At 48.3% G+C, this 27,035-nt stretch overlaps 2 protein-coding genes across 5 annotated transcripts in view; both read right to left on the reverse strand.

Annotated features, from left to right (window-relative positions):
* ZBTB16 (zinc finger and BTB domain containing 16) overlaps positions 1-27,035 on the reverse strand; it is a 203,549-nt gene that overhangs the window by 161,529 nt on the left and 14,985 nt on the right. The window lies entirely within an intron of this gene.
* LOC106700675 (histone H2B type 1-C/E/F/G/I-like) lies at positions 6,290-27,019 on the reverse strand. Its single transcript, XM_070384183.1, has one exon. The coding sequence runs from the start codon at positions 12,114-12,116 to the stop codon at positions 11,736-11,738; it is 381 nt and encodes a 126-aa protein (XP_070240284.1). The 5' UTR covers positions 12,117-27,019; the 3' UTR covers positions 6,290-11,735.

Genomic DNA, 27,035 nt, shown 5'->3' on the forward strand with positions numbered 1-27,035 from the left:
ATCTTGATTCTAAAATTTGGGCTCTTTCTACCATATCATGTTTCTCTCTTCAGTCATGCAAGACTCTGAAAACCCCTCAAATAGATCTGGTTAAGTAGATGAATTACACACAGTCCTAGGAAAATATGCTTCCATAGCTCAAAAAAACAACAATGCTGAGCTGGAGGATATGGGGAGGGCTCATAACTGAGTGGATATTCTAAATCCTTTTACAGGAGGTAACTGTCTAAAATAAACACTCACCAAAAAACCCCAAAACCCAGATTGCAATGTTCCTGGCCTTAAAAGTCCCTCTGGATCTCCCGAGAAGCTTGCCATGTGACTACATCCTCATTAAAACTCCTCTAGGGTTTCTCCCCACCCCAAAGGTCCTTCTGGATTTCCAAACCAGCACTAACTTTTGTGAAGGCAGTAAACACCTGATCTTTCCAACGGAAGAATCCAACAGCCATTGTCTGGTCTCACTCTACATTTATATCATCCCAGTCTTATAAAAGGTTAATAATTTCATAAAGCTAGAAGTGCCACCTCTCACAAAAGGATCTATCAGAAAGGTCAGAGTCACCTCAGTTCCCAGCACTGCTCAGTGATTAAAAACCCCTGGAAAACTGAAAGCACTAGAAGGGTCCTCGTTCAGTTTCCTCTCTTTCCATCAGTGGCTGAGCAAATTCAAGAGAAGAGAGGCCAGCCTGCCAACCCCCAACCCCCTCCCCCACCCTCACCGCCAAATTCGCACATATGCTCTATGACCACATCCCATTACCAGCAGGATAAAATGCTTCCTAGAATCAGTTTTGGTTTAAACACTTTTGTCATCCAGACAAGCCAGGACTACAAAAATTAAATAAATTTCAAATATGTTCCAGCGTCCTCAGGATAAGTCACCTATCATGCCTACCATATTATTAGACACTAAGGGCAGTGGAGAAATCATTTTTCGACTTTGACACCTGGGCCTTTCAATCAGTTGCACAGGTCCAGCTTCATTCACTTTCTCCAGGTTTGAGCTGGTACTCAACTCACCAAGCCCTCCTGCCCATCACCTCCACCTAATGTTAAGCGTCACCTTGGGCTGAACACAGCAGAGAGAGAGAGATGACTGGATAAGCCATTTACCAACCCGTGGAACACAGAAAGGAAAGCGACGCTTTGCCACTGTTGATTAAGGAGGACCTGACAATCTGGGTTAAAAACACGAACAAACAAAAATCAGGGCTCAGAATATCTCCGTGTCGTTAAGAGATCATCTCGCCCGTCTTCGGGACCCCGGTGCAGGGCAGCAGCTCAGGGGTGGTGCCTCCGGGGTGCTCAATAAGGAGCTCGTGTTTCCTTTCAGATCTTTAACTCACTTTCTGGCCAAACAAAGCAGAACTGAGTGTTTACGTGTGTGCATTTGGAGTCACAGAACACTAACTGGGCTGGAGACAGAAGACTGCTTCTTAGGTGTAGGGACACTAGGAGGGCGTGTGCCACTCGCAACCCAACTGCACCAACATAATACACACTTTACACCCTGACAACCAAACGTATTTGAAATGCATTTTATAACCACTGAATCCCTAAGGCAAGGACAGAAGCTGTGTCATCGGTGCTCTTTTCCAAAATGGAAGACCAAATGAAAGATCTGGACTGCTTCCCTACTCTCTCCAAAGCTGACCCCTTACCCTAACACACGCACACACACACACACACACACACACACACACACTCTTTCACTCACTTGAGTCGACAATGCACAGCTCCAAGAACCATTAACTCACCAGCAGGCTGGGTCACAAGACAATAGCATTATCCATTAGTTAAAATACAACCCCACTGGAGACTGAGATTAAAATGCTTATTTACTGTCGGCCACAGATATGTTTCTTGTTGCATTTTCCTCTTATTGTTGGAAAAGCATTTATCAGGGAGAATCAGGAGTCTGGAGGGAACGGAACTGGTGTGAGCCAGGTACCCGGAGAAGAGATAATCTAAACAACACCTACACTTCCTTATTATAAGCTACACTCCTTCTTTTAACCGACCACATCATAAACATTCTAAAATAGATTTATGATCTACATGTTCAGGGGGTCAGAGTTATCTACCTCCCTTCTTCAACGGGGGGAAGAAAAAAGCAGCCTGGGAGACCACTGTTTAGAAGGGCAATTCCATACTTAGAAAAACTAAAATCAATATCTGTTGTCGCACTTCTCTCTCCCCCTCAGTAAGATCGTGGTTGTTTTAGGAGGATACAAGCTTCTGAAATGCAGCCTTAACAAACAAAACATTGCTCAACTGTTCCAGAGGCAGGTGTCATAAACAAGCAGCCACATGGCAAACATATTGATTTCCCAGTCCTTATCTCACGGCAACCAGTGCTCAGTTACCAGGCTTCTTTAATACGTAATTTACTGCAGGGGAAGGACAGCAGGGCCCAGGATGTCTGAAATATTTACTGGAGAATTCGGCGGTGGCATGGAGGCTTCCCACAAGGGGTGGCAACGTGCAAGTAACTATGAAACCTGGCTTGAAAACCACAGTTGATCAATTTCCAAACTGTTGAACGAAAAGGCTTGACCCCACCCCTCTCGTCCTAGCCAACAACCCATGACTCTGGCACCATTGATCTTCATCAACTATGTTCAGGCTCTGAAAATCTAGCTTCCCGCCGCTGTTATTTACATATGGATGTTTAATTTCTGCCAAAACACTACAAATAAATTACCTTTTATCTGTTACATGGGTTATACTGGACCCTTCACTTGCTTCACAGCCCAACTGACTCAAGACAAAAATAAAGAGGACCCCGGCAGGGTGCGGATTTCAAAAGCTCCCATGCCTCGTGAGAGTGTTGGAGTTGGGTTTTTTTTTTTTTTTCCTTTTAATTTAAGTCAGACTTCTTACATATCCCAAGCTGCAAAGCACCAAAAAAGATCCAACGCTAATTAAAAGCAATCAATGTATGGTTACATTAAGTGGGAAAGCAGTTCTGTGTCTGGCGTTAAAGGTTGTAGGTTTAAAATAAACCTAGAAATGCCAAAGTTAAGCATTTTCAGATCAGCGCCAAGGCGCCCACACGCCTGGTACTATATATACGGCGAGCCCCATACCTACACATGCTGGCCATTAAACCCTTAGACGCACAGAACGAGGCTGCTGGCTGCAACGCCACCATGGGGTAGAGGAAACTTCCATTTCCAGAACTGATATTTTCATCTTGAGATGCTAACTTATTTGGGCATAGATTTTTTTCACTGTGAATTTCCTTAGGAGTTTTAAATTTTTCATTTAACTAAAAATCCAACTAAGAGGAGCTGAAAAGTTTCTGTTCAGAAGCTCACAAAAATCTCTGGCTATGTCTGCAACCCTTGGCGGGGGGACGAGACTCACCACAGATGGGGAACAGAAAGCTTCTAAAAACCTGACCACACAGGTACAAAGTCAAAAAGCATAAACACCTCTTCCACAATTTTCAGAAATTTTGCAAACCCAGAATGAATTTCCTTCCTCACTGAAACCTCCCTGTGTTTGTAAAACCACAGACATTTTTAAAAATTATTGACGTAGAATAAAAATCAGGGGGGGAGATTTTCCTCAGCCTTCTCTCTGGGAAGAGGTCAACCAGAGAAAGTATCAGAGCCAAAAAGGGGAGACGTTTCTAGAACCACATGAGTAATAACAACACAGAGCCTCAGCAAGTAATCGTACCACCTGAGATGTGGATGAAAGTATTTTATCCTGCCGATGACAATACTGATGGTTTAAGGGTGCCAGGCTAGTGGCTGATAATCAATACTATATCTAGGTAACAGTTTTTTTAACATTTATCAGAGGGCTTTTAACAGTATGATAACCTAAGTGTTTTCCAAGAAATTTTGTCTCAAAAGCCAGGTATCGGAATTAATGTAATTTTTTATCATGGTAAATCAGACATTACATTAAAATGTACTATTTTAGCTATTTTTAAGTGCATACATCAGTGGCACTAAGTACATGCAACCACCACCATCACCCATCCACAGAATGTTTTCATCATTCCAAACTGAAACTCTGTCCCCATTAAACACTAACTCCCTATTCCTATGCCCACCAGCCCCGGTAACCTCTATTCTACTTTCTGTCTCTACGAATAAGTGCCCCTTATAAACCTAGATCCTTATAGAAATGGAACCACACAAGACTTACCCTTTATGTCTGGCTTATTTCATGTAGAATAATGTCTTCAAGGATCAGCCATGCTACATCAAGTGTATGTGTCAGGACTTCCTTCCTTTTGAAGGCTGAATAATATTCCACTGTATGTATTTACCACATTTTTAATCTATCGATTCATCTGTCAGTGGACACATCCACTCTTTAGCCATTGTGAATAATGCTGCTACTAACACGGGTGTGCCAGTTATCTGTTTTTTAAGTCCCTGCTTGCCATTCTTATGGGTCCATACCCAGAAATGGAACTGCTCATGAAACACATTTTTGTTCCCTTAAAAGGAATCTGTTGTTTGTGTTTTGGTCTCCAACACCTTCATCAGAACCAAAAAAAAAAAAAAAAGTCAGAATCAATTTGGAAAACTGCAGTCAACAATGTTGCGAGAGCAGAAGGCCATGCAGAGAGTGCCTCTGAGGTTATAAAAGGGCCAGTGAAGTGTGACTCCGGCCACAAACTGGGAGCTGCAGCTGAAACCCTTCACTTCCTCGCTTGAGGGGTGAGAGTTTCACATTCAGCACCAGAAGTGCGCCTGAACAGAGGAAGGATCTGTAGGGTACGAGGATTGTAGCTCAACGCTTAATGAATGATCTGAATATGCCATTACTGCCTGGCACCTTTATGAGCTAACAGTGTTAAAAACTCAGGCATATTTTTCTGACATGACCTTATTTAAACCTGCTGGAGACTTACTGTACTAAGCAGCATGTGAAAAACTAGCATGCTGACATTTCAGGTCATGCAAACATGCAGGAGACTTCCGAGGTCTGTTCTCTCAGCTCCCAACAGCTTAACAACTTAAAATGCCAAGGTAAAAAATTACATGTATATCTTTTAGGATACACATGTTTAGAGGTCTGTCTCACCACAAGTCAAAAAATCATAGACAATCCAAACTCTCCAAATTAATGAAAAACCGGACATTAGCTTTCCACCATCCAAAGCCTGGCAACATATTTCAACTCCACTGGAGATAAAACAAGAGACAAGAGAAAGGGCAATTTTAGGTTCCTCCAAGGGAAGTCGCAGCTTTAATATTAAAATGGCCCTGGGATGTTCAGACTATGAGGAATTTACTTTTTCATAGAATAAACTTTTCTTTTAAACTCCCTTTTTTTTTTTTTAAATACAGTGTCTTAAGTAGATCTTTTGGAATTTACAAGATAAATACTGGTAATTTGATTCTTATCTTCTCTAAATCCAATTCTAAGCCAATTTTGTGTAAAGGACACTAATTATAGCCTACAGGGAGAGAAAAGGTAACCTATCAGAGCGAATACATTTGAAACATTTAAAAGGCTATGGGACCCTGAAAAGTTAAATAGATTTCAAATCTATCGGAGTAAGAATAATAATTAGTTAAATGGAAATTATTCTCAGGCCCTGGTCTACTTACCATGGGCCCTTCAGAGTCTTGTCAATACAGCACCCAAGGGCGCTCAGGCTAAAGGGACCTGGGGTTACCCTACCACTGCCCTAGGCCTGGCAGTGGCTTTTTAAAGACCCAGCCTTGATGAGCAACACTACAAGAAAAGAGGTGAGCAAATCGGATCTTCCTGCAAAGGGCTGAACTCTGCCTTGCTAACGGGTCTCTCCCTCCCAGCTCCATATCCATGCCGAAGAAACTGGTTGCATAAGCACCTGTGCTTTTCCAAACTCAACCCCACAGACAGCAACACCAGGGACTGGGGGCTGTGTGCATGCACATGGCCACTCCTACCCCTTCCCGTTGTTTTTCTTGGCCTTGATCACCAGAGACAGTCATGCTACGAGGATGCCATAAACCCCACCTGACGTTTCTGGCAGCTTTAAGGACACCAGGGCGGGCAGAGAGGCCCCGGCCCCCGTGGAGTTGAGCCGCAGCGGCTCGCAGCCTGGTGCAGTAACTGTAGGGCCCTGACTGGCTCTGGGCTGAAGGAACCCAGACGGGAGGAGGGATCAGTGAAACCCTCGGGAGGCCTTGGCTTTGGGAAACTCTGGCTCCCACTCACTGACACTCAAGGGGCTGATGGCTCGAAACATCTCACTAGAATAGCTTTCATTTCAGGACCCCTCCAAGCACAGAAGCCTCCGTGGACCAGCAGCCTTGCATACCTGACTGAGGGCTGACCAGATGCGAACCCACCCCATCCCACCCAATGAAAAAGGGGCACCTTCTCTAACTCATAGAAAAGCTCTGTGTGGAGTGCTGGCAGCCAAGTTTGAGCCCACACAAAAACTTCCTGAGCGGCAGTGGCTCTCGGGAGGCCCCTTTCCATTGTCTGCACACCCAAGTTCCCCCTCTGACTCCCAGAAGCTGGGTGCCCAATCGGTCACAACACTGAAGTTCATGGGGTGGCCTGTGCCCTCACCAACCATAAAGGAAACTAAACCTTTCTGAGTGGCCTGTGTGAATGAACCAACATCTCAGACTACTGGTGGACTAATCAGGCATGCTCTCCTGAAAAGTCCAAAAATATACTTCTAAGAGCCGATATGGAAGAATTTAACCAGAGAAGGGCTTCAAGTCTGAGTCCATGACATCATCACTATTTCAAATGCAGCAAGACAGAGGGAAAAAGTGTCTCTTGACAACGCAAGAATCATCCAGAACCATTCCTCATGTATGACAGATAGTCCCAAAGAGCTAGCGTGAGGCCTTTTTTATAAACCATCTAGAAAATGCACATGGGTTAAGTGGGAGAAATAAGGTTCTCCATGTTTCTACAGATTAGTCCCTCAGAGAAGCCAGGCAGCAGAGAAATCAGTGCTGGCTAAGAGGGAAAACCCCTTTGGCTGTGTCTTTCCAATCTTTTTCTCCTGTCAGCTGGACAGGACATAGAAATGGCCTGAAGGGTGAGCACACAGTAAGGAGATTTTCTGAGGCTCTTTATAATTCTGTATTAAGGTTCCACCACCCTTCTCCGGGCCTTTTGCTCACTCCCTCGAGGTGTCTTCTTACTTCTGCTTGTGGCTGTTTATTAACTGCCTCTTGGGAAGATGGGCAAGAACATGAGGGGGTTGCCCCCAAAAGAGAAGCCGGGGTGGTAAGTGTAAGGGGGCAGGGAGGTGCAGAAAACAAAAGCTGAGAGGAAGATGGCCCCTCTGTAGCTGGGGAATACCAGCTTCCCCAACTGCACGACCACCCAGGGCTTCCAAATGTCCAAGGCTCTCTAAACAGGCTTGAATTTAACCATTCTGTGCCACTGCTAATCTGTGGCCCTGATTTTTGGTTCTGGACATTCAAAGATAGAATTAAAGGGCAAAGGCAAAGACATTTGAGGCCTCCACACCTATCTGGACTCAACCACTGGAGTCAAAGCAGGTCAATGAGAAAAACACTGTCAGGCTTCCAGAATTTACCAATGCAGGGTAGGTACTTGTGGTTTTTTTTATCTCCTTTTAACGGGTAATTTTGGGGTGGGGTGTGGCATGGGTGTGCTTTCATCTGTTCCACAATCTCGAAACTTAATGCTTTGAATGTTCTTCTGGAAAACTTCTCTTCCTTTGATCAAGTAACGCAGACCAGAGGGTGACAAGTATAAAGAACCCCAAGAGCCAGGGAGGATGGAAGGAAGGCTGGGGTCACTACAAAGTGGGGTCCCCAACCTGGCTCCTCAGACTGAGAAAGGGACTGTGCCTGGTTAGTTTGAAAGAAAAGAACCCTATGTGAGCCAACCCCACGTGTTATCTGACCCAGAGGTTACAACAGTCCTATATATCAGGCAGGTGCTATCACTGCCCCCATTTTACAGATGGAATTAACGAGGGGAGGCAAAATCAGGAAACGGCAGCTACAAGAATACAAGAGCTCATGGAAGTTGACTCGCTGCCCATGAAATTGTTCTTTGGAGAGAGGAGAGCTGGGGAGGAGACTGGGGTCCCCTCTACACTTTACTCCCAACCATAGCTCCTGTGAGACCAGGGGCCCACTAGGAGAAACCCTGAGGAGAAAGGAAGGCTTTGCTACAATAAAATTGAGAGGATCAAGATGTGCAGTGCCTGCCCCTGCCCCCACCCCCAGACCGCAGAATTAGCCCTAAGGAGCAGCCCAGAGCTGTCTCCACACGCACAGGCTCAGAATCCCAGCGGCGACCCTCGCACTCTCGCCCTCGGCGAGCCCAGGCCAAACTGCTGGTGACAAAAAGCCCTTCAGAGCTCCGGGTGCCCCCACCTTCTGTAGCAAGCCCTGGAAGGCCTGAGTGCACAAACACAGTACCCTTTCACTGCAGCCTCTCGGGGCTCCCGTTTCACTGGGGCCGTGAAAGAGAGTACTGTAAATAAAAGAGGCCTGGCTGACCTGTCCCAGCCCCAGCCCTCCGGCTCCTCGACTGTAACAGAGCTGCCGGTCAGCAGAGCCTCAGGGGCGCTGCACGGCCCCACACCCACTGGGTACCATGGGGCAGGAAGACCCTGGCTGGTCTGGGGGTGTCAGGGAGGAGGGGTACACGGGCTTGGCCAGTCTCAGTGACTTTGAGGCATTTAAGCACGTGTTTCAATGGCTGCAGGAAGATCAGCTCAGAACACCAGTGCATGACTGGTTGAGGAGAGGGGGGAGGGGAGGCCATTTGGTTTTGTTCTCTTTGTCCAGTCAACTGGACAAAAGCAAGGAGAAGGGGAGTGGGCGGAGAGACTGGAGTCCACCCTGATCACAGCCACAGGACACCATCCCGGGAAGCTAGAGAAGCAGAAAGGAACCAACCGTATCACACTGGGTACAGTTACATAATTACAAGAAAACATCAAGCAAAGAAAGAAAGATAAGATTAGGAAAAAGGAAAAAGGCACAAGGAAGTACAGAAGTAGCAACCCAACCCTCATACCCAGAAACAGAGGCCAAACCCCACACGGGAGACGCTCAGCCCAGAGCTGGTCAGCAAGGCAGTGGCGGAAGTTGGCACAAACAGGTTAGGAGAATTCACATCTATTGGCTATTTGACGGAGCTTAGGGAAAGACGCGACAATATGGTGAAAGGTCCTCTATTAAATGCCTGTAGCTTGTCTTCTCTGCAGCCAGGTAGGAGGACAAAGACGTAAGGACCTTTAACCACCCCATGACACCCACTGTAATTTCCACTAACTCCACCTTGGGAGGGAGCGGGGGATAAAACCTGAAACTTGGAGGACAAAACAAATAAGCAGAAACAACAAAGTCAGATACATTTTGCTTAAACTTCCCACAAAGATAAAATGCTGCAGGGGGAAAAAAAAAAGGCAGAAAGAATCTGAGAATTTGGTAGAAATATTAGTTATAAGAAAGGGCAGACAGCCATGGGGCACACACCCCTATCTCGGCCAGGAAAGCCAAGGTCTCAGAACTTTCTCACTGACAGCCTGGGGCTGGTCCACATGGCATCTAAGAAAATGAAGTCCTTTTTTAAGTTTGCCAATGAGCTTCCCAGGACGGAGGGACCATAAAGCCTGAGTCTCTAAGCCATGGACAGGGAAGTTCTTACCCAGACCTCAGACAAGCCCCAGACAAGGGCTCAACCACACAGGCTCTCCAAAACTACCTTCTGATCACCGGAAAGTCCAGGCATTTCTGTGATGTGGGGCTGGCGGACAGGAGCCCGGGAGCTCTCTGGCTAGGCCACACTTCCCTCCTTCGCTTCCCAAACCACCAACAGCCTCCCAGGGCCAGCTAGGCAAGGCCTCAACTCAGAGAAACCCCAAAGTTCAAGAGGCCACCCTGTCTTCCCACCCGCTCTTTGCATCAGGCCCCTAGAAATAAAGCAAGGGCGTTCTTCCTGGCCCTCTCAGGCACCGAATGACAAGAATGGCTTCACCCCACAGAAAATATACCTCACCAGGGAGACAGTACCTCATCCACAACCATCCACAGCATGTCACGGCAGGGGATGGAAGAGAAGATCGGACAGAGCCATGCTGAATGACCTAAGGGCACGCCATCACGCTGGGCCTTCAGGTACCTGCCCGTGAAATGGGCACGAGACTATCAGCACCGCTTTTCAGGCCCGAAGGCCACAAGCTGAACTAGATCATCTCTTCGTGTCCCTTCCAGATCTAAGATCTTGATTACAGGAACAATCTCAGCAGCAAACAAGAGCCGCCAAGTGACCCAGAATCAGCCATTTCCTGCCCTGAGCCTGGCCGGATGCCCCAGGGAGGCTGTGCGTGGAGTTAAGAGACCTGCACCTGCCATCCGGGTGCCTATAAAACCCGTGGACCTTTACAATGCAAACACTTTGGGACTTACTTGCCAAGTCGAAAAGGACAGAAAAGGGAAGGAGCCGTCCAGCCTCCCTGCCCCTCTCATCAGGTTCGCCAGGCCAGCAGAGAACACACAGCACTCTGGCAAACTCAGGTGCAAAAGGATGATTCCCCACCGAGCCCTTCAGGACAAGAGCCAGATGGTCCTCCCCTCTGCCTCCTCACCAGCTAGCTCAGCAGCCTCTGCCTCTCCCCGTCTATGCCTAGTCTTGAACAGGGACGATTTCTAGTAGCTGAGAGCAGGCTGATCCCTACCCCCAGGTCTTGGGGATCAGAGACGCCCTCTACAACTCAACCCACTGAACACATCACAGGTCACCACCTTGTGCCAGGCTGGGCACTGGGAGGAAGAAAAGCCACAGTCTCAGCATTCTTACTGGAGTGATGGTATGGAACTCAGTGCAGAGGTACCAGTGTGAGTCCTTGTACGAGTCCTTCCCTTCAGGATCAGCCCCTTCTTGGTTCCCTTAACCCACAGGGAATCCCCAGAGGAACCAGCGAATGTCCACCCCCTGGGCCCTGCCACCCTTCCCAGCAAAGCTCTCCCTGACACCTTTGCTCCAAGGATTGCTGCTCACTGGAATGTGGATCTCCTCTGGGGGTGCTGGAGGGTGAGGGAAGAGGAGGATCCAGTTGTAGGGGCTCGTGGCTCTTGGCCCCGGGGGCCTGTTCATTGTCACCTAGTGGGTAAAGGCAGGCAGTTGTATACTGTATGCCTGCGCTTACACAACAAGGCACTGTATCCACATTCCCAGCCACCCCCCTCCTTTACACAGAGTTCACACACCCCAGCCCTTGCTGCTGCCTGGCCGATTCCTGCCATAATAAAGATGCCAATTAGGACAAATTTGGCACCGATCAAAAAAGGGGTGGAGGAAAGCAGACAGAAAAAAGAAAAGATAAAAGAAAAAGCTCCAAGCAAAGATAGTTCTGCTTCGACAGTCCCCAAGCCCGGGACCACTTTCTGGGTTTTCTTTTTACTACCAGCTTTGCCTTGATGGCTAACCCTTAGGTGCTGTTGTGATTGTTCAGTCACTAAATCGTGTCCAACTCTTTGTGAGCTCATGGTCTGGTCCTCCTCTATCTCCTGGAATTTGTTCAAATTCATGTCCATTGAGTGATGGACATGCCATTTAACTATCTCTAACTCCTATGGTTTTTCCAGTAGTCATGTATGGATGTGAAAGTGAAAGTGAAGTCGCTCAGTCGTGTCCGACTCTTAGCGACCCCATGGACTACAGCCCACCAGGCCCTCCATCCATGGGATTTTCCAGGCAAAAGTACTTGAGTGGGGTGCCATTGCCTTCTCCGTTAACAGCGGCTAGGCATATTATATTTACTTGGAGCTGGTATACTTGGTGACAGCCTTAGTGCCCTCAGACACGGCGTGCTTGGCCAGCTCCCCAGGTAGCAGCAAGCGCACGGCGGTCTGGATCTCCTTGGATGTGATAGTCAAGCGCTTGTTGTAACGCGCCAGGCGCGATGCCTCGCCAGTGATGCGCTCAAAAATGTCGTTGACGAAGGAGTTCATGATTCCCATGGCCTTGGACGAGATGCCGGTGTCCAGATGGACTTGCTTCAGCACCTTGTACACATACACGGAGTAGCTCTCCTTGCGGCTGTGCTTGTGCTTCTTGCCGTCCTTCTTCTGGGCCCTGGTCACAGCTTTTTTAGAGCCCTTTTTAGGGGCAGGAGCAGACTTAGCCGGTTCAGGCATGGCTATAATGACAACACCCAACAACACAGAAAGATCTTGAAAAAATCTTCAAGGTCTTTCAAGTGGATGTGAGAGTTGGACTATAAAGAAAGCTGAGCACCAAAGAATTGATGCTTTTGAACTGTGGTGTTGGAGAAGACTCTTGAGAGTCCCTTGGACAGCAAGGAGATCCAACCAGTCCATTCTAAAGGAGATCAGTCTTGAATATTCATTGGAAGGACTGATGGTGAAGCTGAAGCTCCAATACTTTGGCCACCTGATGCGAAGAACTAACTCATTTGAAAACACTCTGATGCTGGGAAAGATTGAAGGCAGGAGGAGAAGGGGACGACAGAGGATGAGATGGTTGGATGGCATCACCAACTCAGTGGACATGAGGTTGAGTAAGCTCTGGGAGTTGGCAATGGACAGGGAAGCCTAGCATGCTGCAGTCCATGGGGTCGCAATGAGTCGGACATGACTGAGCAACTGAACTGAACTGAAATAAACCCTTAGTACTACACTGCAGATATTCAGAAAGCTCAGCCCACCCGTTTCATAATAATGCCACCATTCATCAGACAACCTCCAGTTCACTACGCAACAAGATTCGTGGAACATTTACAATATCCAGGGCATGGCACTGGACTTGGGGGAAAGAGGAGAGGAGGAGGGATGGCTATGGAACTGAAGAGCACCCAGATGGTACTCAGAAAGGATGTCGGAGGGAAGAAATGAACAGAGATAATAAGCATCAAGTTTTATCTATACCTCTTTGCATGGGAGGTTTCCGAGGGCATCTTATTTCCCACTGGCAGCCAAGGGGAGGATGCACCAAGAAAGGCTGGGAGGAGATAGCATTTGTGACTGAATTTGAAATCTCTGGCCCTGCTGTGATGAGTGGAGAAGTTACAGCAATTGAAGGAATGAGTCTGATGCAATAGTAACATGTACTGAGCCTCCATGTGCTAGATGATGGGCTAAAAGGTTATAACTCAGACATGTAAAACATGGTCCCTCCGCTTGAGGGGCATATGTCCTAAGGCGCGTGCTGAGAAAGGGAAGCAGCATAGAAACGTAGCTGGAATCTAGGATCCCTGATGGCTCTGAACACCAAGCTAAGAATTCTCCAGTTGCTTCAGAAAGAGGTAATGGCCACTGTGGGTTTTGAGCAGGGCAGCAGCATGCTCAGAGCTCTGATGGGGAGGATGTGGTGATAAGCCACGGTCAGGGGCATGGCAGGAAGGCCGGTTGGGAGGCTGCGATATCCATTCGATCGAGAGGGAGGAGATGAGCCAGAGAGGCAAAGGGAAGGCAGGGGACACAGACAATGCCACGGTCTGAAGAAGGGGGCAGAGCCTCTGGCAGAACTTGAGGACACAGAGGAGATGCCAGAGGGGCAGTGCTGAACTCAGCCGTACACACCAAGTTCTAGTTTCTGGCAGGACTCGTGTACCCAGCAGGCAGCTAGAAAGGCACGTGTGCAACACAGGGAAGACAAACATACCAGCGACAGAGATCTGGAAGTCTTCCACAGAGAGCAGATCACAGAAACCATGAGATGGCCAAGGAGGAGACTGGAGAGAGGGGCAGCAGCAGGGACATCGTCTCAGGGCCACCTTCAGCCACCACGGACACACGGTGACAGCCCCCACCCGCCTCTGCTGTGAAGAGGAGACGCTACCAGCACTTGGCAGACGAGGAAGCAGGCCATGGGGACCTAAGTGTCTGCCCCTCGGCAAGAGGCAAAGACATGTAGAAAACAGACAACCAACAAGGACCTACCGTACACCACAGGGAACTGTATTCAGTATCACGTAACAATCTACAACTGGAAAGAATCTGAAAAAGAATGTGTGTGTGTGTGTGTAACTGATTTACTTTGCTGTACGCCTGAAAGTAACGCAACACTGTATATCAACTACACTTCAGTTTTCTCAAAAAAAAAATTTTAATAAAAAAGTTCACCAACGAAGATTTTAAATAAAGGCAAGCAGAGATCCTGCAGAAGTCACGTAGTAGATCACACTGCCTCTAGGGAGGGAGCTTCAGGAATCTTGAGGCGGATGGGCAGGGGGGTTGATGTTACAGAGTCCAGGAAGGTACACTGCTTTCGAGAACTAGGAGGTCACAGGCAGCCTTTGAAATAAGAGCATCAGCACAGTCACCCTGATGAAGGCAGGATGGAGATAAACCAAGGAGCATCCTGGGGCAGGAAAACCTAAGTCCAAAGCTGAGGAGAGGGAACCTGGAAGCCCAAGCATTTCTGCAACAGCACCTGGGACTTCCGTGGTAGCACAGTGGACAAGAATCCACCTGTCAAAGCAGGGGACATGAGTCTGACCCCTGGTGCAGGAAGATTCCACATGCCGAGAAGCAACTGAGCCGGTGAGCCTCACCTATTGAAGCCCCCGCGCTCACAGCCCAGGTTCCACAAGAGAAGCCCACGCACCACAACCAAGAGTAGCTCCCTGCTCACCCCAACTAGAGAAAAGCCCCCGAGCAGCAACGAAGACCCAGCACGACCAAAAATAAATAAATAAAATTATTTCTTAAAAACCCCAGCACCCACCCCCGTGGGTGGTTGGGAGGATGAAGTATATTCACGCTCATGAAGGGCTTACTCCAGAGCAGGTGCCCGCTTAGCTGTAATTTATGGAATCGCTGCCACATGTTCAGCAAGGCATCAGGTAGTTGAGGGACAGAGGATGGATAAACCACCATCACCGCCCTCACAGAACCTGTGCGGTAGCTGGGGAGACGAAACGCGAGCCCAAACAGCCTGGTAAGAAGGCCGTGCAGCTTATCCTGAAATGGTGTATATTTAGAAACGCTTAGAAACACTTATCGGGGCAAGCTGGGGGGTGGGGGTGGCAAACGGTGAGAAGGAGCTTCCACGGAGGCCTGGGTTGGAGACCACAGAGAAAGAGGACAACTCAGGTCTGGCAGGGGTGGGGGTGGGGGTGAGGGAGTAGAAAACGCCCCAAACAAAAGCACTTTCATTCCAAACCCTGCTCTCCTGGAAGGCCCAGGGCTGAGTTTGAGCTGCTGCATCATGTTTGCCAAGAGTAGAGATTGAATGTGAGAAAGGACAGGTGTGCGCCAGGTCTAAGGGGGCCCATTCAGTGTCACTGACCAGGTGGCTCCATGAGGCAGTGAGTGTTGCTCAGTTGCGTCCGACTCTTTGCAATCCCATGGACTGTAGCCTGCCAGGCCCCTCTGTCCATGGGACCCTCCATGCAAGAATACTGGAGTGGGTAGCTATTCCCTTCTCCAGATGATCTTCCTGACCCAGGGATTTAGCCCAGATCTCCTAAATTGTAGGCAGATTCTTAACTATCTGAGCCACCAGGGAAGCCCCAAAGAGACAGTTCTCTCTCCCAAAGTGGGGTGTGGACTGTGGGAAGGAGTTAGGATGGGAAAGAACTTTGGGGGAAAAGCCAGCATCCAATCAAAGCTGCTCGTAAAGCTCTACACCACTTCCATCCCACTCCCAAATACTCAAGAGAAGGCTGGATAACAACAGAGCGGGGTTAGCATCCTGAGCGACTTTATGGCCTCTCCTCTCCCAGGTGTGTCTTCTACGAAAATCTCAGTTACCCAACCTCCAACCAACTCAGCCTTGCCCAGAACTGCTAGCCTGGCATTCAAAGAGCTTCAAGACCTGGCCCTGATCCATTTTTTCTGCCTGCTCTCCCATTCATCCCATGTCCATCCCCCACTCCAGCTCACTGAGCTGTCTGTGGGCCACCTGCCCAAATACATACACGGTCAGTCACCTTTTCTCACTTCCCAGCTAGAAATGGCAATATCTATCTCTACTTTTCCAAATCCTTGCCATCATCCAAGACCAGCCAAATGACACCTCCTCCATGAATCCCTCCTGAAGCTTCAATCAGAACTGTTCAATTCCTCTCCTGTGCTCCCCTAGTATCTCACTAATACAATAATTGAGCATATCTCTGATAAACACACACACACAGAGCCATATACATGTGTGTGGCTATCATATGTTTTACTGTGAGCTCTTAAGAGGCTTTATTAACAGCCGTGTGCTACCTCACAACACTTGGTAAGCACCCAGCACACAGCAGGTGCTCAGTAAATGTCTTTTGAATTGAATACCCATGGCTAAATCCTCACTTTATTAGGGAGTTCTTTAAACTATGGTAACAGTCCATTAGTGGGTCTTGATTAACAAATGTCAAATGAAACAGGAGAGATAAACAGAAGAGAAAATATCAGCGCCCATAACATATAATACAGATAAAGTTCTGCTGAAACTTCAGTTTCAGGTATACTTGTGTTAAAGCCTGGGTCTAGATGAAAAATGCACTGTTCTGTAGGCCACAGCCTCCATTCTAGGATAAACCAGCAAGGAAAAAAGCTAGTTATCACAGGTTTCATCCAAAACATAACTTCCAGAGAATTCCTGGGGGGAAAGGGGTCACTACCCATTCACTCGCCCTTGACTCCACAGCTTCAGAACAGAATCATCATGGTTCAGTTCAGTTCAGTCACTCAGTCGTGTCTGACTCTTTGCGACTCCATGAATCACAGCATGCCAGGCCTCCCTGTCCATCACCAATTCCCGGAGTTTACTCAAACTCACGTCCATTAAATCGGTGATGCCATCCAGCCATCTCATCCTCTGTTGTCCCCTTCTCCTCCTGCCCCCAGTCCCTCCCAGCATCAGAGTCTTTTCCAATGAGTCAACTCTTCGCATGAGGTGGCCAAAGCACTGGAGTTTCAGCTTTAGCATCATTCCTTCCAAAGAAATCCCAGGGCTGATCTCCTTTAGAATGGACTGGTTGGATCTCCTTGCAGTCCAAGGGACTCTCAAGAGTCTTCTCCAGCACCACAGTTCAAAAGCATCAATTCTTCGGTGCTCAGCTTTCTTCACAGCCCAACTCTCACATCCATACATGACCACTGGAAAAACCATAGCCTTGACTAGATGGACCTTTGTTGGCAAAGTAATGTCTCTGCTTTTCAATATGCTATCTAGGTTGGTCATAACTTTCCTTCCAAGGAGTAAGCGTCTTTTAATTTCATGGCTGCAATCACCATCTGCAGTGATTTTGGAGCCCCAAAAAATAAAGTCTGACACTGTTTCCACTGCTTCCCCATCTATTTCCCATGAAGTGATGGGACCAGATGCCATGATCTTCGTTTTCTGAATGTTGAGCTTTAAGCCAACTTTTTCACTCTCCTTCTTCCCTTTCATCAAGAGGCTTTTTAGTTCCTCTTCACTTTCTGCCATAAGGGTGGTGTCATCTGCATATCTGAGGTTATTGATATTTCTCCCGGCTTGTGCCAGGAGAAATCTTGATTCCAGCTTATGCTTCTTCTAGCCCAGCGTTTCTCATGATGTATTCTGCATGTAAGTTAGGGTTTTGGAATTCAGACAAGAGTTAGGGTTTTGGAGTTCAGACTGATCATTCTGGTAGGTCCTCTAGACTCGCCCACCAAAGCAGGAAGACCCAGCTCCAGGGCAAATCTGTAACTGGCTTTATGATTAAAAGGGGGGAATGTACAATTTAACCCTTGGCTAACTAGACGACATGCCGGAGCTGCAGTTAATCTAAACACTGTATTTTAAACCTAGAGAGCAACATTTCTAGAAGACCCAGGATCAGTCTGCTCCCAGGACTGCTAACTTGGGCCCCCTTGGAGAAGGGCGTCTGATCCCTGCTAGGCTGCACAGGGCTCTGGATGCTTCCCCTTTCTGACCCTTCATCCCTCCTTCTCCCTACTCATGTCTCATCAACTCTCTCACCCTCATCTCCACTTGCTACCTGGGAATCCCACAGTCTGGCCACAGATCTCTAAATTGGTTCAAAGTCTCCCTCCTCAGAAGCGCTTATTCCTCTAAATAATGAATTTCCCAGTCCTAATTAATGCAAAGAAAGGGATGATATACATTTCTCTGTTGCTTTAACTTACAGCTAGTAAGACACTTTGAGGGAAGAGCAGCCTCTAGCTAAAGGGTCAGATAAGCTAAAATCAATATAAGCCACCACCTCGAATCTTTTAAATCACCACCTGCCCTCCCCTGACTATCCCTGAGCCAGACCCCTGCAGTGGGCACACAGCAACCACCAAGCCTGCAAATGACCATCCGTTCTAGCTAATATTCAGAGAGATCATCTCCCATCCAACCCTTAGTTCCTGCTACCCCCAGTGACCTTCCCTACAAAAAGAAAAATCACTGAAGTCTCTGGGAGCAATCAGACAGCCAAGAACAAGGGAAATAACCTCAGGGCAGCCAGAGGAAAGAACAGAAGGCAGACACTCGGAAGACCCATTAATAGAAGTATAACATCTCAAACAACGGAGGTGAGTGTCTGGTTCTTCACCTGCTCATGTCAGTGCATACAGCCCTTCTGATGTCTGCAGTGATATAAAACTGACAAATCCAGAAGCACCTAAAACAGTGTTATGAGAATGGTGAAGTGAACTAAAATCATGGTATATGGCAAACCACTGCCTAAGTAAGGAAGACACGTAGCTATCCTACAAAGATCTCAAAGGCTGTGGCCCAGAGTCTTTGTGACTCCAAAGAGCAGAAGTAGTGGTGGGGCTGTAAGAACTCTCTGCAAGAAGCATTGGCTGCTCAGGGAACAGCAACATCCCTGCCCTGAGGGGTCCATGGAGAGACTCGGGGGCATGGAACACACGAGAGCCTCAGAATGGGGGCTGGCCACCAAAGTCCTTTCTAGCCTATCACCCATCACAACAGGGCAACGCCAGAAGCCAGGACGCTAGACCCCATCATCCTTTCAAGAGCGGGGAACAGACACATGCTATGGCTCACTTATCCATCTTGAAAGTGGCTGGGAAAGACGGAAAGAAGAAGGCAAGCAAAGTACAATTATTTTCTACCGCGGCTCCCTGGACCCAGCCACTGGGATAGTAGAAAAGCTGGCCTGGGGTTGAGGTTCCAGGACGGGGGCTTCTAGTCAAGTTGTCATTGTGGTTTAGTTGCCAAGTCGTGTCCTATTCTTCCACGACCCCATGGACAGTAGCCCACTGGGTTCCTCTATCCATGGGATTTCCCAGGCAAGAATACTGGAGTGGGTTGCCATTTCCTCCTCCAGAGGATCTTCCCAACCCAGGGATTGAACCTGCATCTCCTGCACTGGCAGCTGGATTCTTTACCACTGAGCCACCAAGGAAGGCCCCCTCCAGTCAAGCCCCCAAACCGAATTCTCCAAGCTGGCCTCTAGGGACCCGGGGATATCAGGCAGGGAAGGAGGATGTTTTTCCTGCCTGGTTTAGGAACTGCTTGTTTTCCGTCGTTTTGGGCTATGGGCGGTAGGTGCCAAGCAAGACTGTCCCCCTTTCAGCTTCTCTTTTTTAAGAAAGACAAAGGAGAAAAACAAAACAAGCAAACAGCCGTAGCCCAAGCCCAAGTGTGCACTGTGGGCGGCCTACATGAGCTTCCTTTATCCAACCACAAAAAGGCATCAGTGGAACCAGCGAGGGGCCCTGGAACGGCCTTTCCCAGCAAGGGCCCACTCCTCCGTTGAGGTTAGCAGTTAACCAGGGGCTGGGAGCCGCAGGGCCAACAGACCGAGCCCCTCTTACACAACGCAGCCCTTATCTCCCCCAGCCGCTGTCGCTCTGCAGACACGGGCTTCGGCTGCAACCACAGCCCAGACTGGCCCACGGGAGATACGGGCCCTCCACTCGCTATCAGGCAGGCAAGCGGGGCACGGACGGTTAGACTGAGCTCAGACCTTCAGGTTTCTATTAAAAGAGCGTCAGACAGCCGGTAACAGTCCGGCTGGCCAGCTTTTCATGGTGTTGTTTCCTCTGATCCCAGGGCTGCAGTCCCCTCTCCCCAGGGCCTCTCCCAGTCCCTCCGCCCACCGAGAAGAGGTGGCAATGGTCCATTTCATGTCACGTCATTCCATCTTGGTAGATGCTGGGTGCAAGACGCAGGGAGAGGGGCTGATGAGTAACCGCTAAACAAACTCCTTTGCAGACCTGAAGGCAGAAACAGAGCTGGGGTAGCTTGGGAGCCAGGACACCGGGGGACAAGACGACCAGCCGGGACAGCTTGGACCTTGCCACTTTCCTGCTCAAACACCTTCAGAGGCTCTCAACTGCCCCAGGATAAAGTCCCCGAACTAACAACAGTTAGGTTTATTGAGCAACTACCTTGGTCCAGGTCCCGTGCAGAATGTGTTAACTGCATTATCTGAAATCCTCAGGCGAGCCCCCATGACATCCCGCATGATAACCCCACCGTAGATGAGGAAACCACAGCTGACGGTGTTTCAGGCGTGTGGCCAAGATCGGAGTCTACACGCGGCAGTGCGACAATCCGTCCTCAGGCCGCCGGTGTTCTCCCCATCCTTCCACCCTGCCTTGTCCCCTCCCTGGCCTGGCACTTTCTGGCACCCCCACCTGATCCCAGCCTACCATTCCAGTATTAACCACCCTCATTCCAGCCAAAGAGAGTTGTATTATCCAGGATCCCAGCATTTACCACCATTGCAACCCCACAGTTTTTCCAAAGAACACTAGCTACATTTCTCCCCCATCCAGAAAGCCCCACAAGGCCAGACACTCTTGTCTTGTGCACCACTGAATTCCAGGGGCCTAATCTGGGGCCCGTCACACAGTAAGTGTGCAACAACAAAAAAAATTTTTTTAATTAAAAATGAATCCCTCCAGGTGGAAGGCATTTCATCTCTGAATTGCCTTGTGTTTTTTTTTTCCCTGTATATCTGCCATAATCTTTCCATTTTCTACTTTCTCTCATAGTTATCAACCTACTCATACACATTTGCAGTATTTTAACTCAACTGCTCAAGTTATAAGCTCCTCAAGGGCAAGTCCAATACTCAATACTCAAATATTGAGTCTTACCAATACTCAAAACCCCAAAGCAGTGCAACACCTGCAAATCTAAAGAATTCAGTGCACTCTAGTCCACTCGGCCTGAGCGGGAAAGAGGTTAATAAGCACCCCCACAAAGCCAGTCACCATGGCAAAAATCCACGCCACACAGCCAAAGATCTGAAACTGCCCTTAAGTCAGATTCTATTCTTACCCTACTTTAACTCCTCCTTGTGGGTAGAAGCAGGGAGCAGACCCCGGCAGTCACAGGGAGGTTTGTGAAGAAGGAATTAAAGTAGGCAGGGATATGGATTCTAGTCCTTACTAACGTGCTACGTGATCTTGAGTGAATCACAGCGCCTCTCTGAACCTCCATATTTTACATCCTAAATGAGCATGCCGAAATAAACAATGTATGGGTCCTTCCTGGTCTATCGGTCTATGATTACTGGTCACCTTGAGAACCCACAGCTGGGAGGCAAGTGAGGGTTCTGAGAGCTTTCCCTCCACAGCAGGTGAGAAGAAGGGTGAAGACTGGGGGCACACAGAACCCCCCTTGCACCATTCTTCAACCTTCCAGAAATAAACCAATCCTAGCGAGAGAATAAGCCAGTCTCTCTCATTAGGAAGGATGACAACCAGGATTTGAATATGGATCGGAAGTAAATAAAAGGGAGAAAGCAGATACCAAAATAGATTTTCAATAACCAACTTCCCTCTGGTTAAACCTGAATTTTTTCCCACATATGTATACTTTCACAGATCCAGTCGGGGAGCATTCAAATTAGCACCACCTGGCCTTAAATACTGCACAAAACACATAGTAAGCATTTTGCTTTTATTTATGTCATCAATGGTTTCAATGCAATGACTCATCCTTCCTCTTTAACACTCGGTCCTAATATGTTTTACTATAAATAATATAGAAAGTGAGGAGAGAGAAGGAGAGGGTCTGAGCGTTGCCCCCCTCTCCGACCCCCTGCACAGCCAGGTCACAAAAGATCCAGGTCTGACGGACAATCCCAAGGTGAATGGGACTGACAGCCAGTGGTGGTTCCCATGGAGAGGCAAGTCAAATATTCCTCCCTCCAGCCTCGTGGTGTTGAGGGCAAGTAAGGATGTCAGAAAAGGGGACTTGCCACACTGAGGATGTGCTGGGCACCAGCACAGGATTTTAACACACGAGTTCCTTTAACCTTCCCAAGAGACGGAAGTCAGGATTCACTGGGGCCCCTAAAGCCTAAAGAGAATCTCTTTAGGAGAATATATGTCCAAACGAGGAGAATGTATGTCCAAACTCAATCCATTCTTCCTGACTCCCAGCAACACTGACTCGTGATGGGCTAGATTTTTTTTTTTAACACCAGAAGTGCCTCTTGGGAGCCCAAACTCACAGGAGGCCAAACCACAAATGCAGAAACACTCCAGCAATGAGATGAGTCTGGCCCAGGCCTCGAGGGGGTGGGTGAGGGTGGGGGCACAGTCAGTGGCAGCGACTCCTTCGAGGTCATTGGTGGTTGGAAGTCACAAGTCCCTTGGCCCTGTTCACCTCCCACCCAAGAAGTAAGGCCCCATGCACCCTGGGCTGAGCTGACATGCCCTCTCTAGACACTCTCTCCAAAAATCTGCCTTCAGAGTCAGCCACAGTCACCCATGTCATCACATATTATATTCACCGGATTTGTCACTGAATTATTTCGACCATTTCCAAAAGTCAAATCTACCCTCCCAGAAGACGATGCAAAAGAATGTGGCACAGGCTTCAGAAAGGATTCCGAAAGATTTCCAAAATGCTTGGGGCCTGGGCCACATCAGAGGATTAAGTGATCACTTATTAGATACAGAAGCTTCTTTGCAAGTAGCACTTCACAAATGGAGACCTTCATATTCACTATGCGCTCAAATTTGTTTGTTTGCTTAATTACTAAGTCGCGTTCAACTCTTTCGCGACCCCCTGGACTGCAGCCCACGAGGCTCCTCTGTCCATGGGATTTCCCAGGGAATAATGCCGGAGTGGGTTACCATTTCCTTCTCCCGGGGTTCTTCCTGACCCAGGGATCAAACCTGCGTCTCCTGCATTGGCACGGGGATTCTTTACCACTGAGCCACCTGGGAAGCACTCAAATTATTCATCTATTATTTCACCTGCTAACTGCTAGCACAAGATCAGTCAGTACTACCTTCCATTTAGCAGTGCCCGAAACCAATGATTTCACTGGTTTCTTTCATCGTTGCTCCCTTGGGCCAAAATAGAAGGCTTCTAAGGGCCTAGTTCTAAGGCTCAGTAATGGCTATTTATACAGTGCCTTCTCTCTGTTATACCTTTTTTTTTTTTTTTGGCCATTCTATGCAGCTTGTAGGATCTTAGTTCCCTGACCAGGGATGGAACCCAGGCCCACAGCAGTGAAAGCATCAAGTCTTATCCACTGACCTGCCAGGGAATTTCCTCTTTAAACATTATTTTATCCAAATAACCACCTAAAAGGTATATACTGGCCACATTTTTTTTTTTTTTTTTAAAAGAGAACAAGGAAATAAGGGCACAGAAGGCTAAGTAACTTGTTCGAGGCATCCAGCTAGTAAATCTGGAGTCTGGGTTTTCATCCAGGATGTCTTACTCTGAACTTTGCATTCTTCCCATCACTGCATATCGTTCCTAGAGATCACCACTTCCATCACCTCCCAGAGAGCCTCCTTCCTGCCACCCCCACCCCAATTCCTGGGCTGTATTTCACTATCTTCAGCATCTCCTGGACTTTGTGCTCACTGTTTCAACTTCCCAGTAAGTCTGTCCCCGTAGATACCCCTGCTCTAAATAGCACCCTCTGTGATCTGCAAACATTACAAGGACATCAAAACAAAGCTATCAGTTGGGTTCCAAGCCTTAGCAGCCAGTCCAAACTCTTTTGTTTGATTCTCAGACAGCTTATTGACAAGGCAATGGGGTCAGAAGTTTTCACCTCACTTCTTCCCCAACCAGGCACTCTGATTAAAGCACCAAATTCAGGGCAGGTAGGAAAAGTCCATCGCTTGAAGATTTCAGATTTACACGTTTTTGGTAAGCACACATTACTTATCAGCCTACAACTTGTGGGAGGGGGAGAGGATGGAGAAAAAGACAGGAACTAAAGAAGCAAAGATTACCTACACCCTCTCCCACCTTGTATGAACACGGGTCTCGACAGCCCACTCAGTGAAACGTTCTCAGAGGCTGCCTGTCCACACAGAGGGGGAGAAAGGCAGAGGAGGGCAGGAAGCTGATAAACGGTGATAAACGTGGCGGCTGTGTTTTACAACATACCTGTTTTCTGCCGTCAGATGCCCTCACAAGCTTCCACCCCGATCTGAAGGAGGGTTCGAGCTCCCCACCTGGTCTCTCCTTCCTCATTCCACCCCTCACCCGGACCCCAACGGTTTATCTTTGCATATTGGAAAAACTGGCATTTATCAAGTAACCTACTCCTCATAGATTGTTAAACAGACCACAAGGGTTATCAGTGGAGTTGATAAAGGAAGATAAACAGCAATCTCTTATGCAAATAGCACTAAGAACATAGGACCGGCCACAGGACAAAACTGGAATTTAGGAGAACATGAATCTTAACACTGTTCCTTCGATTCCAACCCTAGAAACCCACAGGAACATGGAGAAGATTCCCTGAGTGGATTTGCCTCTCCTGTTTCTCAGGGAGGGGCAGGTGTATGTTGGTCCAACCTGCTTTGCAAGAGTGATGGCTTTGTATCTAAGAGAACCTTCCATGGCTGGAATCCACGGCTCAAACTTTCTACTCCTTGCAACAGCCATTTCATTTTTCTGGGATTCAGAACCACTGGAGTGTGCTTTGTTCAGAAAGTTTGAAAAAAGGTATTCTCCAAGGTGAGAGTAGGGGTCAGCGGGCAGCAGGGGAAAAAAAAAAAAAATCCAAGGAAAACCAGTAGTTGTGGGTTCTGGACACCATCCATGGGACCAGCAGATACAGACTACCTGCCCCCGGGTTTGGCAGATCTGCCTTTGCCCAGAAATAAGCAGGCCTGGCTGGCATCTTTTCAAACCCTTCTCATTATTTTAAGGGCAAATTCGCATCAAGTACCAAGAGGTGAGTGGCTCCAAGTGACAAAAGAATTGTACTCCGACGGATGGACAGACAGAGCAAGCTGCTTCTCACATCAGGCTGTGGGCTGGGGAGGGGGAAATGGGAGAATGACAGAATCCAGGGCTGGCCAGAATGAAAGCCTGAATGGAACAGGCTAATTTACACAGGAAGTAAGCACTTACCAGACCCTTCATCTCAACACACAAAACCCTCCGCCATATCTGGAAGCAATTACATCCAGTTAACATGATCTGCTTGCCACTAAAATTAACTGCAAACAGAAATATTTTTCACTTTTTGCAACAGGAGATGCCAAGATTTGGCCTATCCCCTCCCTCGAGCCATTGAATCTGGCTTCTGGGGAATATTTAGCAGCTACTCAGCTCAAAACACAAAACCCACTCTGTAGCTGTCAGGACACAAAAAGTAAAATAGTGGATAATTATGAAGGGGGGAAGGAAGGGGGGACGGCGGTGGCAATGAAAACCATTGTGCTAGGAATTGAGGAAGGGGCCAGCCCTGGGCCCTAAATGGGTCTGCAGCGCTCGAGAGTCCAGCCCTGGTTTTCCACGCTCAACTTCAAGGAAAGAAAAATGTTTTTAGAGTCACTCGATTTAGCAGCGGCTTCACATTGTTTTTAGGTACCGGCTTTATCCCTTCTGCCAAGGGGACGGGGGTGGGGGTATATAAGGAGGTAGACTCAGAAATGTTAGCGGATCCTTAATTTAGCAGAGAATCGAGGGGACAACTGTCACGATTTCACTTTTGCATCGAACATTTCCAATCCCTGCTCTGCAAACGCCCTCAAAGCAGCTTTCACCTGCTCTAAGAGGGGCAGGAGCCGCTGTTTACGTAAAAGGATGGAGAGAAGGTTGAGGGGAGTAAGAACGTCCTCCCAGAGTGTGTGTGCCCTGCAACGACCCAGGACCCCACTCCCCAAAACTCTGGGTAACAGAGAGTTACCGTGGTCATCAGTTGCCGCCACCGCTGACCACGCCTGTCCTTCATTCTCTGCACCCAACCACACAGTCGGTAACAACTTATTTTTGTTTTTCCTTGAACTACTGTCAACGATGTCATAAATGCCAGAGACGGAGGGACAGGACTGTTTTGCAGTTCCAGAGGCATCCCGTCCCAGCCCTCCCTCTCCCACCAGGCCCATCCTTTCCTGGTGACCCTGTTGCAGTTCACCCCTTTGTCACCAGGGGCCTTTAGCAAGGCAGCGGCCGCAGCAAAAGTGACGACCTATCCTTTCGCCAGACAACTCACAAACGCCTCTTCTCAAAGAGTCAGGCCAGAGTTCACCTCGAGAATGAGGTCAAACGCTGCTGTTCTCCACAAATGTCACATTTACAAATGTTACTCACAGGTTGAAAAAGACAGAAGGAGAAGACACCTAAGCAGTCTTTCCATAAAGATTTTAGCCTGTGATGAGGGAGAGAAATGGTCTTGATACTCGAAAAAAGTGCTCTGCCATTCTCTCCCGTTTTTCAAACCATGTTACGATGAGCAAAAAGGAAACACGCACGTCCCTCCCAACACTGTGCCCTGAGACCAGGCCACGTGCCTGGCCCGGGGGTCCCGTGTGTACCATCCTAGGAACGTCATCATGGCAGCATGCATGAAATTGACATCATTAACTTCCTGGTGCAGATGAGGAAGCGGGTGGCTGGCTATCTATCGCGGAGCTCCAAACAGGCAGAGAATGGATTCAAACCCAGGTTCAATCGCAGACGCAAAGCATCCCAGGTTCCCACCCTTCCACAGGCAACAAGCACCCCTGAACATCCAGATGTCCCGGGAAGGAAAAGCAAGCAAAGTGTCCTTCTGACGTTCTAGCAGCCACTCCGCCGGCCAGCACGAGGGCTCTGTCCTCCGCCCCCCAACACCTAGGCGCACACCCTGAGCTTGTCACCACACGGCCGCCCAGGCATGGAAACGGTTAAGTCGCCCTCGCTGCATAAATCAAAAGTTCAAGGCTGCAACATACCACAAT

Source organism: Bos mutus, chromosome 15 (genome assembly GCF_027580195.1).
Source record: "Bos mutus isolate GX-2022 chromosome 15, NWIPB_WYAK_1.1, whole genome shotgun sequence".
NCBI classification, from domain to species: domain Eukaryota; kingdom Metazoa; phylum Chordata; class Mammalia; order Artiodactyla; family Bovidae; genus Bos; species Bos mutus.